Source organism: Panthera leo, chromosome D3 (genome assembly GCF_018350215.1).
Source record: "Panthera leo isolate Ple1 chromosome D3, P.leo_Ple1_pat1.1, whole genome shotgun sequence".
Lineage (NCBI taxonomy): Eukaryota > Metazoa > Chordata > Mammalia > Carnivora > Felidae > Panthera > Panthera leo.
Genome location: NC_056690.1, coordinates 13,842,991 through 13,856,328, shown reverse-complemented (window position 1 = coordinate 13,856,328; position 13,338 = coordinate 13,842,991). Strand labels below are relative to the sequence as shown.

The window sequence follows — 13,338 nt, the reverse complement described above, 5'->3', positions numbered from 1 at the left end:
GAGAATCACAGATATTGTCAGGGAGAGCAGCCTTTGGCTTCAGTTCGGTTCAACTGTTTCTGGGAGAAGGGAGGAAGAAATCTAAAACATTAATTGCACTATTAAGTGAGGGGTAGAAACAATGGGAGTTAATTATAGATGCTTTTTTATGCTCCAGTCATTCAAAGGGAATCCCCCAGGCACCTTTTATTCTTTTCTGTTTCTCCCCCTTGGCTCAGAATGCTCCTGCAATGTGGGTGGTTTCCCTGATTCTAAAAAATGATGAATTTACCATCAATAATCCCCAGGTGGGGGTAATTAGCGATTTGTCTACTCTGAGGTTCCTAATAGAGCCGGGATGCTGGCTCAGAAGGTGAGCCCAGCCATTCCCGAGCCACCGCGTGTCTGCCACCCCGGTGCCCTGGTGGATGGGAAGAAAGGAACACTGGCTCTGAATTCTCCATTTAGCAAGAAAGAGCCTCGACTTGATATTTCAACTCCCCAGGGCTCCGGTGGTAGCAGCATCTTTAAAAATCATCCCTTCTTTTGATATTTATTTAGCGCCTATTAGATATCAGACTCTGTGCGAGACTCTGAATATGCAAGCCTGACTAAACCAGACTAGTCCTTCCTTTGTGGATCTATAAACCTCTAAATTTCCTTCTAATTCAATGCCTGGTGATTTATTAGTGATTCTCTCTCTCTCTCTCTCTCTCTCTCTCTTTCACACACACACACACACACACACACACACACACACAAATGTAAGCCCTGTGACACCTACTTTTTTATGTTCTTTAGCTCCTATAACTATACCTAGCAGATGTTCTGCACTCAACAAATGTTTAATTAATGAACAAATGAATGAATGAATGAATGAATGATTGTCTTCGGGGGCAATGCTTGGCAAACCAAGGTTCTCAAGACTAGGTTTGGACAACCAAGCAACAAACTAACAAAACCAACCATGGTTTTAAACTTGGGCTTCTAGTGTCCCTAAAACCATCAGAGATCAAGAGAGTAAGTTCTCTCTCATTACATTTCGAGGATCATGGTTCTGGCCCAAAAGTCCCAGCCTAGCATCTTCCCTTTTTTCTACATTTCCCATTTTCCTCTCCATTCTTTTCTCTCCAGAGCCGTCAAGTTCTCAGCCAAGCTTATGGGGCAGGCAATGGCCAAGAGGGTCAAGGCGACCATCCTTTATGCCACAGAGACGGGCAAGTCACAGGCCTATGCTAAAACCTTGTGTGAGATCTTCAAACATGCCTTTGATGCCAAGGTGAGTAGGGGGAAGCGCCAGCTCCCTGGCCCCTGTGGTACGTATAGTTGGAAGGGGAGAGAGTGGAGTCAACAGAGAAGAACCTTTGAGAATGGATGATAGCACATCCCGAGGTAGCCATCAACACACATACGCACATCCACCTAAATTTCAGGGGACTTTGATGTCCTCTCTTCCCATGACCTTCTAGGAGTCTAGGAGTCCACAAAATGAAACCCCATCCCAGAGCAAAATCTTAGAGGGTTTATGAAAAAAAAAAACATTCTGGGGTCAGCTTGGGAAGCTCTGCATTAAACACAGTTCAGTTGGGTTCTTTGCTGAATGACTTCTTGGAGGCTTGAATTTGCAAGTCTGTACGGCTGACCCTTGAAAAACATCGGGGTTAGGGGCACTGAAAATCCACATGCATCTTTTGACTCTCAAAAACTTAACTACCAATAGCCTATTGTTGACCAGAAGCCTTACTGATAACATGAACAGTTGATTGACATGTTTTGTATGTTACATGTATTATTACCATATTCTTACAATGAAGTAAGCTAGAGAAAGGAAAATGTTATTAAAAAACCATAAGGAAGAGAAAATGCATTGACAGTACTGTATTTATCGGAAAAAATCCACGTATAAGTGGACACACACAATTCAAACCCATGTTGTTTTAGGTCAGCTGTATTCTAATCTCCCAATGAGAAGGGGATAGAATATAAACATGTTTGTGCATGGCTCACTTATTTTTAAGGAGCCTCTCGGAAGACTGGGCTTCCCTAGAACCTACTTGGAGAAATGTGGCCCAAGAGATGCTAAGATAGAGAGCAATAATCTTCCTTAAGGCAGGGATCTCGGACTTACTTGGCCCAGGCCCCATACTGCTGGAGGGAGGATTAGCAAGGAGACTGAGCAGACCTGGTCAGATCCAGCCGGGCCATTCCCAGCCTAAAAGTGGTCAAGAAGATTCCCAGATCAGTTGGTTATAATAAGCCCAACGATCTCAATCAAGATCTGTCTCTATTAGCAGCCAACCCCTTCCACCATTGCCCCAGGTTCTTTGTGGTCCTTTAGGCCACTGTGACTTTAGAAAGGTCCCACACTACCAAAAAGCTTTTCGTGCTACCCACTTGAGCCCATTGAAATAGTGACACCCAGAACTTTTGGTTCTTCTTCCAAAGGAGATGGCTCAAGATGACTCATCTTTTTCCTCTCTCTTCTTCTCCTTCACTTTTTGTTCTCTCTTACCTCTTCTCCTTGTCACCACCTCACTTCCTCTCTCCCCACCATCCCTTCCCCCTCACCCACCTAGGTGATGTCCATGGAAGAATATGACATTGTACACCTGGAACATGAAACTCTGGTCCTAGTGGTTACCAGCACTTTTGGCAATGGCGACCCCCCAGAGAATGGGGAGGTAAGACGAGCTTTCACCTGTTCTAGCATGTTCCCCATCAGGGGGAAGAAGGAGGGGCCTCAGTTACACCTGCCGTTCAGTTAGCAAATCCTCCCAGAGCCTCAACGCCCACGACTTGGATTTGGATCCAAGTTCACAAAGATTTGGGACAATTCCAAGACCTCAGCCTATTGGTGCCCACTGATGAGCCAATCTTTAGTGACAATGCTGTCGCCTTAGTGAGCTACTTCTTTTGGAATGGATGCTCCCATTAAGAGCTTGGCATCCCCTGCTCCAGATGAGAGAAGTAGAGTCAATACTACTTGGCAATGAGAAAGAATGAAATACGGCCTTTTGTAGCAATGTGGATGGAACTGGAGAGTGTTATGCTAAGTGAAATAAGTCATACAGAGAAAGACAGATACCATATGTTTTCACTCTTATGTGGATCCTGAGAAACTTAACAGAAGACCATGGGGGAGGGGAAGGGGGAAAAAAAGTTAGACAGGGAGGGAGGCAAACCATAAGAGACTCAAAAAATGAGAATAAACTGAGGGCTGATGGGGGGGGAGGGCGGGGTGGGTGGGTGATAGGCATTGAGGAGGGCACCTGTTGGGATGAGCACTGGGTGTTGTATGGAAACCAATTTGACAATAAATTTCACATTTAAAAAAATTTGTAAAGAGAAAGCCACAATGGGGATTTGTGTGCTGGGAATTGGGGGTCCACACACTGTAGCCCTTTTATCAGCTGGCCCTTTCACGCACATCTGCTGCCCAGCCTGAACCCCTAACCATCTCTAACATCCTGGCCCCCAGAGGCATCAGGCTCCTCTTTTACCGGCCAGGACCCCAGATGCTCAGTGCCCTACCCTATTCTGGGTTCATAGACCCATGCTTCACATTTTACTCCTCTCTTGGCTTCCAGAAATTCGGCTGTGCTTTGATGGAAATGAGGCACCCCAACTCCGTGCAGGAGGAAAGGAAGTAAGTGAATGACCCTCCAGGGTCACATGACATACTCTGTGGGTAACTGAAGATTGTCTTTTGGCATCTGGGGTTCACATTTGGGTTCTGGCTGGATTTTGTGACCTAAAGCCCCTTTGTGAGCAATTTTAGCTGGTGGGTGTCTGGAGTCCACTGGGGCTGATATTTTGGCTTCTCTGGTAACTTCACAGCCCCGTGTCTCAGTTTCCTTGTCCATACAAATACTTGCCTTAACTTCTTGTAAGAATCAAAGGAGAAAATAGATGTAATAGCTATAAGCGTCTTATGAAAACTTAGAAGCCCTATGTAAATACCAATTCTTATTATCTTTCCCCTTTGGAAACCTACATTCAAAAACAGCAAAAGTGAGCTCCTTTCCCTAAAACTTTTCCATCAGACACTCATGGTGGAGTTGTAGCTAATGTAGAGGTTGAGTTCAGTAGATAACGTACCTCATAAGGCAAAAATGAAACAAAAAAAACCTGTAGCCAAAAGACATTCATGCTGAAATTGCATCCCAATGTCAGGTTGGGTTCTAAAGGTATTTCCTAAGATGACAAATACCTGTAATGATGACCACCCTTGCGAAGCCTGTAAGTCCCCCCTAAAGTAGACAACATATGGCGTGTGCATGTTGAGCTGTCTTTCCATTAGGCCAACACGGCGTCTCCTCCAGCGTGGAGCAGAGCAGACACCACAGCTGACTGGTGTTTGGAGACGGCGGTCTGCGGAAAACCTCTCCTGGGTTTCTCTTAGCCAAGCACCTGTTGCCAAACTCACATACATTCGTTCCATATCCAAGGGACAGCTGAGTCCCTCGTGATCGGTCATCTTTGACCATGAGCACCTTAGTCCTCGCTCTCCCTGCCCTTCTTTCCCAGGTGGCCATCACAGGCTCCCCCTCACCCCTCCTTCAGGGAGAGAGAGGGCACCATCCATTCTCCCCTCTAGGTACCCGGAACCCTTGCGTTTCTTTCCCCGTAAAGGGCCTCCCCTCCCCCAAGGTGACACAGAAGTCCATGGTCTGGCTGCAGCCCGTGACAGCCAGCAGAGGTAGAGTGCGTGTGTGCATGTGTGTATGTGTGTGCATGCGTGCATGTGTGTGCAGGTGTGCGTGTGTGTGCACATGCATATGTGTGCGTGTGCATATGCGTGCGTATGCGTGCAGGCATGCATTATGTGCACGTGTGCGTGCATGTGTGTGTACATGTGCATGTGTGCACATGCGTTCGTGCACATGTATATACCGCGTTCATATGTGCATGCAGGCGTGTGTGCGCAAGGCGTGTGTGATTGTGCACATGTGCACACATGTCCGATGCCCGAGCATCCAAAGCCACCTCTGGGTATCAAGGAGACCTGCACTCTAACCCGGGCTGTGCCACTAACTCACTAAGCAGACTTGAGCAAGGCGTTTGACCTCTCTGGACCTCAGTCTTTCTCATCTGCCAAATGGGGAGAACCCATCTCTGCCCTGACCACCTCTGGGACTTGTTGAGAGGATCAAAGGATAAAAACAAAGAGGAAAGCATTTGGAAAAACCTCAAACCTCATACAAATACATGTGCTGTTATTTTTAACCCACAACCATCAACCATCCCTCCCACACTAACGACACAGCCACCCCCTGATATGTTGCATGACTTATTTGGAGAAGTGACTCAGTGTGAGACTATTTTAGGGCAGAAAATACACTTACATATATTTAGAACTTTCCTGATGCTGGAACAAAAACTTTGAAGAACATCCAGCTTAGAAACCCTGCTGCCAGAATGCACAGTGTCTTTTTTTTTTTTCTTTCGTCTTCTGCACTCATATTTGTTAAGCTGTTGTGTTTTGGTTTTGGTCTCTTGTTTTGGGGGGAGTTGTTCTGTTTCGTTTTTTTGGTCTGGGGATTTTTTTTTGTTTTTATTTTGTTTTTGCCTTGTCTGAGAACAAACCTTACCACTTTTAGAGGAAAACGGGGAAACTGGATCTTTTTTTGAAGTTTCAAAGCTCCTGAGCCTCTCGTGCTGAGGTCTGAGTTCCAGTGACATCTTCCTTCCCCTTCAAAATCGTTTAATAAGGAATTCAATCTCTTTTTATGCCATGTCTCAGTGCGGAACGTTTTCCACATTGACTTCAAATGGGAAATGTGACAGATCCTTGAAACATCCAAGGACCATAGCTTGATGAAGAGAGAGTATTGAATGGGAATTGTCCAGCACGATCCAATGAAACTTTCTAAATGCTGTATGTCTGTGCCATCCGATAGGGCAGCCACTAGCCACACGTGGCCCTTGAGCACTTGACACGTGGCCAGTGCAAGTGAGGAACAGAATTTTTAACTGTATTTATTTTGAATCAATTTAACTTTACTTTTAAATAGCCACATGTACAGGCGCCTGGTGGCTCAGTTGCTTAAGCGTCTGACTTCGACTCAGGTCATGATCTCACAGTTTGTGGGTTCGAGCCCCGCTTTGGGCTCTGTGTTGTCAGCGCGGAGCCTAGAACCTGCTTCGGATTCTGTGTCTCCCTCTCTGCCCCTCCCCCACTCTCTCTCTCAAAAAATGAATAAACATTAAAAAAAGGTTTTTTTTAAATAGCCACACAGAGATACCAGAGTGGACATCACCAGTTAGTTCCTGGCTACTCGAAGTGAGGTCTGGGGATCAGCAGCATTGGTGCCTCTTGGATGCTTGTTAGAATGCAGAACTTTAGGCCCTGCGCATATCTGCTGAATCACAATCTGCACTTTCTGGGGCGCCTGGGTGGCTCAGTCGGTTAAGCGTCCGACTTCGGCTCAGGTCATGATCTTACAGCACATGGGTTCGAGTCCCTCATCCGGCTCTGTGCTGACAGCTCAGAGCCTGGAGCCTGCTTCAAATTCTGTGTCTCCCTCTCCCTCTCTTCCCCTCCCCCGCTCATGCTCTGTCTCTTTCAAAAATAAATAAACATTAAAAAAATTAAAAAAAAAAGAATCTGCACTTTAACAGCATCCCAAGATGATTCTTGTGCTTGTTAAAATTTGGGAAGCAACGAAGCGTTCTCTAATGGTTAGGGGGTGGTCTGATCTATTCGTGACTTTTTTGCCAATTAAATCGTTTTGGCTGTCTGGCTCTCAAGATCCCTGAGTTGAGTATGGTGGGAAACCTCTTTAAATACAAGCGGGGTCATGTGCAGATGGCTAGCTCTAGTGGTGGGTGAGTAAGTTTATCCATTCTGGAAGAGTCCATGGAAGTGTTATGGTCTCAACCAACATGCAAGAGAAGGTCCTTGAAACAGGACCTCAGGAGGAGGTTCCAAGCCAGAGCTCACAGGGTCTCTTCTGTTTTGGCAGGAGCTACAAGGTCCGATTCAATAGTGTTTCCTCGTATTCTGACTCCCATAAATCATCAGGCGACGGGCCAGACCTCAGAGACAACTTTGAGAGTGCTGGACCCCTGGCCAACGTGAGGTGAGCAGGGGTCAAGGGCCTCAGGGAAGCCATCTTGGGGAACTGGATTTAGTTGCAAAGTGGGCTTAAGGTTCCTCCCTTGTATTCCTGTCCGTCTCTTGAATAACCAGCTGCACTCTAGCTCTCTGGGGACTCCCCTCGCCCCATTAAAGCACACTACCCAGACCCCTTCCTATACACACTCTGTCAGAGCCCCATCACCCAAATCTCGCCCCGTCATCAGCACATCATTTGTGCCAAAGGATGTTAATCCCTGGAAATTACTCAGTAAGCTGCCCTTCCCAATGATATGTTACACCTAATAGAAACTTCTGGAGACACCCTGCCATGCCCCAGTGGCTCTCAACCTGGGACACACATCAAAATCATCTGGAGGTGTTTGCAATATACTGATAATCAAGCCCCATTTCCAGAGATTCTGATGTAATTGGTCTAGAATTGGGCAAGTATTGCCTTTTTTTTTTTTTAATTTCCCCAAGTGACTCTAATGTGCAGTCTGGTTCAAAAAATACTGGCCTAACCCCATGTTTACCAAAGGGCAGTGGTCACATACCAAGAGATCATTTTATATGGGATACGGGCAGATATTTTATATTTCAACAGTTGGGAATGTGGTCCAATGAGCATTTAGAAAGAAAGAAAACTGCAGATCCCTGGTTTCACAGATGTTTGTGAAAACAAGGTTGATGTCCACTGAGTATCCCGGCCTGGCCACAAATCTTTCCGACCTTTGCTAACCGAACCTTTTCCTACCTGCTCAGGGCAGTGCTTAGTAGATGGTACACATCACGAGGGGTCCTGGATATTGAAGTCTTATGCCCAGTAGTGCACGTTGTAATAGACTTTATTTTTTCCAAGTAGTTTTAGGTTCACAACAAAACTTAGAGGAAGATACAGAGAATTCCCATATATCCCCTCCCCCAACAGAAACAGCTTCTTCCACCAGCAGCGTCTCCATCCAGAGTGGTCCATTGGTACGGTTGATGAACCTACACTAACACATCATCATCACGCAAAGTGCATAGTGTACATACGGGTTCACCCTTGGTGTTATTTTCTATGGGGTTTGACATCAGTGCGTTTAGTTTGACATTGAAACACCGGTTTTGTGCTTTGACAGCCGGACCCGTTTTTCTCTTGTTGAATCTATCACGGCTCAGAGCAGGCATTGGCAAGCTGTAGCCTGGAGACCCAATCCAGCCTGACCACTGTATGTTTTTACACAACCCATGAGCTGGGAGTGGTTTTTACACTTGAACATTGGCAATTCACTTGAGGATAGAAACCGTTACCGTTGAACCCCAATTAAGCAAAATGCCACCCACCCCCCCATACAAGGAACCCCAGTCTCATAGGTAGACATATTATTAAAAAATCATCCTCAATAACTGTAATAATAATTTTTTAAATGTGTATGTCGTCAATAAAAACGTGCAGGAATTTGTTTTCTCTCTGTTATGAAGGCATCCACATAACAGCTTCGATTTTGTTTCTTGGCCTAGAAACCTAAAAATATTTACTCTCCGGCCCCATGTCTAATAAGTTTGCCAATTCCCGGTTTGGAGGCTTAAAATGGGAAGTTTGAAACCCCAAGGTGAAGGTCATAATGGAAATGTGAGTCTAGGAGATGGCTGGGAGGCAGGTCTTTACGTGCATCGGGAAACGTATTAATGCATGAATTACCTGAACCACCTGCTAGTGAACACAAGTGGTTTTGATGAGGTGGTGAAGACAAATTCAAAGCAAGCTAAACAGCGGTAATAAGTAAATAATAGTATCAGCCGTGGTCACATATGGTGACGTCGTGAACGTAAACTTCGCATGTTTGAGGAACAACGGCTTAACCACAAAGCCATTACTCGTGCTGGGAATTTCCAGTCTCCACTGGGCCGAGGTTAAGGGGGGCATGGCTTGGGAAGGAAGTTCCTGGCCCCCCTCCAACCAGTCCACTCCTAGTTATCAGCTCTCCTGTCACACCATCACCCTTGGAGGAAAAGGTGAGGAACCCACCTCCAGGAAGGGCATGAGCGGGCAGGTGGGGGAGGGGGGCTGCGGGGGCAAACACTGCCTAATCCCATGTACTTTCTTTAGAAAGCCTCTACAACCAGGGAAAGAAGGGCAGGAGAGGAGAAGAGGCCCAGAGAGGAAGCATGCATGTGGGATTAAAAGAAGCAGATGTTAACCCATGCTAACCTTCACCTGACCCGTGAGACCCCCGGAGCCATGTCAAGTGCATTCTCCAATGACAGAGAGAATGGGAGTCCCTTCCCAGCTTCCCCTCCTCCTCTCTGCTTCCCCCATCTCAATCTCTCGCCAGCCTGACCCCTTCATTCTAAACAAACGGATTGGGAGGCACAGGCAGAGACAGTATGGAATAGCTCACACAGATCCACGCCTGGGCTTGTCTGGGATGACAGTCTCCAGCAGAAAACTCCAGGCTAGGAAAGACGTGGGGTGGGGCGTTCTCGTCCCACTTGTGTGAACCTGTCACTTCTGTCCCAGTGACGTCGAGACCCACAGCCAGGACCAAGTGTCAGTCGGACAGCGAACTAGCAAGAGCGGCCATCTGACACACAGCCCTCCCCTTCTCACACCTCAGTCAAGGCCACCCCACCTTCCCAGAGAGGAAAATCTCATTAACCTGACCCCCGCTGATGCCAGCAGCCACGTTTTCTTGGTGGTACCTGGGCAGAGAGGGTTTGTGAGGCAAATCAATGTCAGAGACATTGCAAGGGGTGGAGTCAGCATCTTTATAAATCTTCCATCCCCTTGTAGAAGCACCTGTTTACACAGCAACATTTGATGTGGGTTTTTTTAAGTTTTTATTTTAATTCCAGTTAGTCAACGCACACCGAACATTTGACGTGCTAATGACAAGGCCTTCTGATCTCGTTAATGCAGGTCCCTGAGGACTTCTGTGTTATGGTTTTCATTACCTGTGTACTTAAAACTAATCTGCTTGTGTCCCTTGTAGAATTCAAGCCCTCCCATAAAATAGACTAATTTCTCCAGCTTAGAAAGGGGCACACAAGACACAGCCAATGGTTCTGGGTCATCGCTATCCCCAGCTCATCCTCCGTAGGACCATTGGGAATTTTCTCCCGAGGATGGTCATACCTTGCAGAGACCAGAAGGAGAGGAGAAGAGGCCCCAAGGGCTCCCAGATTTTTTTAAAATGGCCTAACCCAGGTGGGCTTGGGGCTGTCTGACCACCATGGGCTAATGGAGATGCTTCTGGAGATGCCAGATGTGTTAGTCTGCTCAAGCTACTGTAACAAAATATCAGAATGGGTGGCTTCGACAACAGAAATTTATCTGCTCACAGTTCTGGAGGCTGGAAGTCCAAGATCAAGGTGCCAGTAAGATTGGTCTCTGGTGAGGCCTCTCTTCCTGGTCTGCAGACGGCTGCCTTCTTGCTGTGCCCTCACATGGCCTTTCCTCCGTGCACATTCAGAGTGAGAGAATGCTATTGGGTGTTTCTTCCTCTTCTTCTAAGGACACAAGTCCCGTTGGACTAGGGACCATCCTTATGACTATATTTAACCTCAGTTACCACCTTAAAGTCCTCATCTCCAAATACAGCCATATTAGGGGTTAGGGTTTCGATATATGAATTTAGGGGAGACATGGAGTCCATAAAACCAGACGCCCCTCATGCCCCACAGTCCCCTAACACAGACCATCTGTCGTCTCCTCGGCAGGTTCTCCGTATTTGGCCTTGGCTCCCGGGCTTACCCTCATTTCTGCGCCTTTGGACATGCCGTGGACACCCTCCTGGAGGAGCTGGGAGGAGAGAGGATCCTGAAGATGAGGGAGGGAGACGAGCTCTGTGGGCAGGAAGAGGCTTTCAGGACCTGGGCCAAGAAGGTCTTCAAGGTAACCACCTGCCCAGATCCCAGAGACCCAGGGGGAGAAGTCATGACCCCCCGAGACCTCCAAAGACAGAGTGCCTACACCATATGAAATAGAAGAAACCTGAGAGAACTTCTGGTATTTCCCCACCATGTGTCCAGCCAGGATACAGCTTTAAACAACTCAGATGAGTTTGGGTGGCCTTAAAACACACATTCTTTACCCAGAATCTAACCTCCTGCATCAACTCCTGGCAAGGAGTTGGTCTATAAAGCATTGTGCTCTTGGAATTTCAGAGCTGGGAGGAATCCATCCCTCGCTCACATTTGGTAGACAAGTAGACAAAAAAAACATAAAGTAGGTTAGCCACACCAGGGGTCTGTGCCTCGACCTGGAACTCAGATCTCACCGATTTGTCTACTTTGACATACTTATCCCTTTTGAGCTAGATCTTTGCTGACCAATGCAGGAGCTGCTGGCCCTATGTGCTATTTAAATGTAAATGTGAATGAATTCACATTCAGTAGGATGAATGGACAAGTGAATATAGTATGTCTCTACAGTGACATATTATTTAGCCATAAAAAGTATAAAGAACTTATACCTGCTACAACATAGCAGGTGGATGGACCTTGAAAGCATTATGCTAAGTGCAAGAAGCCAGACACGGAAGGTCTATGATTCCGTTTAAATGAAGTGTCCACAATAGACAAACCCATACAGACAGAAATTAGAGTAGTGGTTGCTAGGGGTTTGGGGCCATGAGAGTGGGAGTGAGTGCTGACAGGTACAGGGTCTCTTCTGGGGGAGGAAGATGTTCTGAAACCAGACTGTGGTCATGGTTGTGCAACTTTGTAAATACACTCAAACCCACTGAATTGTACATTTGAAAGTGATGAATTTTATGTTACGTGAAAAATTTCTAGGGGCGCCTGAGTGGCTTAGTCATTTAAGCATCTGACTCTTGATTTCGGCTCAGGTCACGATCTCGCGGTCATGAGATCAAGCCCCACGTTGGGCTCTGCTCTGATAGAGTGGATCCTGCTTGGGATTCTCTCTTTCTCCCTCTCTCTCTGCCCCTCCTCCCCCTCTCTCTTTCAAAATTAATAAATAAACATTTTTTAAAAAGAAAAAATTTGCATATATATATGTACATAGAAATAATTAGGTGATTAATTATAATATATAATATCATATATGAAGACAGAAATATTATATATTGCATAATTGGAGAAATATATTGATATTACATAAAATAATTAAATATATTTATATACTATAATAGATGTATAAAATTTTAATTTTTCATTAAATATGTAACTCTAATATACACATATTAAATAGAATTTTAAAAACTCTATTTAATATACACATATTATATAGAATTTAAAATCTCATTCCTTGGCTGTGTATTTCATATTTTCAGCAGCCACAAATAGCTATTGGTTACTATATGAGACAGCACAGAACATTCCTATCATGATGGAACCTCGTATTGCACAGGGCTATTCTAGACATGAGGTCACAGGGGAAGAAATGCATAATGGCCTTCTATCTGCATGGGGGCATGATTTGATTGGCCATCCTGGGAAAAACGGAAAGCCATGAATACGGACCTGCCACCTGCCACCTGTCACCTGCTCCTTCCTCCACCCTGGAATGCATTCTCTTCAGCAACCCCAGGAGAAAGTGGATTAGGTAGCTGCCTATCATCCAGTTGGCATTTTCCGTCCTGCATGTAAATGCAGGTAGAAAGAGGGGAAACTGAGGCCCCTGAGCTAGAAGGATATTTATGGGGGGAGGCTGTGTCCATAAGCCTCTTTCTGGATTTCTTCCTAGATGAGGAGAACTGAGATAACTCGGCTCTTTTTACCTTGAGAAAACTATGGTTCTTGACTTCGTCAGCCAACTTCGATTGAACGCCCCAGAGTCAGGGTCTGTTACAAGCCCCTATACCCTTTGGTTATCACCGCCCCCCTCCCATCAAACTCCCAGTCCTGACAACCACTAATCTACTTCCTGTCTCTGGGGAACTGCCTGTTCTGGACATTTCATACGAATGAAATCATATAATATGTGGTCTTTTGAAACCGGCTCATTCACTTAGCATGTTTTCAAGGTTCGTCCACATTGCAATATATATATTAGTACCTCATTGCTTTTTATGGCCAAATGATACTTTGCTGTATGTATATATCTATTTTGGTTAGCCATTCATCAACTGATGGACATTTAGATTGTCTGAAAATCAACGCAAGGCCAAAAAAGGGTTAAATCTGCCCTTAAAGCTTTTTAATTATCCGTGGCTTTTATTCCAAAAACCTGAATTCCAAACAGTAATTCTTAGGACCACTAAAGTCGGAGAACTTATGAACTTGGCAAAAAAAAAAAAAAAAAAAAAAGGAAAAGAAAGGACGAAAATTTC

At 45.6% G+C, this 13,338-nt stretch overlaps 1 protein-coding gene across 1 annotated transcript in view; it reads left to right on the top strand.

Moving 5' to 3' along the window:
* NOS1 (nitric oxide synthase 1) overlaps nucleotides 1–13,338 on the top strand; it is a 114,093-nt gene that overhangs the window by 79,159 nt on the left and 21,596 nt on the right. Inside the window, exons 14-18 of the mRNA XM_042910389.1 lie at nucleotides 1,114–1,258; nucleotides 2,556–2,660; nucleotides 3,567–3,625; nucleotides 6,945–7,061; nucleotides 10,763–10,937. Coding sequence (XP_042766323.1) covers nucleotides 1,114–1,258; nucleotides 2,556–2,660; nucleotides 3,567–3,625; nucleotides 6,945–7,061; nucleotides 10,763–10,937 — 601 coding nt within the window. The remainder of the gene's footprint in view (nucleotides 1–1,113; nucleotides 1,259–2,555; nucleotides 2,661–3,566; nucleotides 3,626–6,944; nucleotides 7,062–10,762; nucleotides 10,938–13,338) is intronic.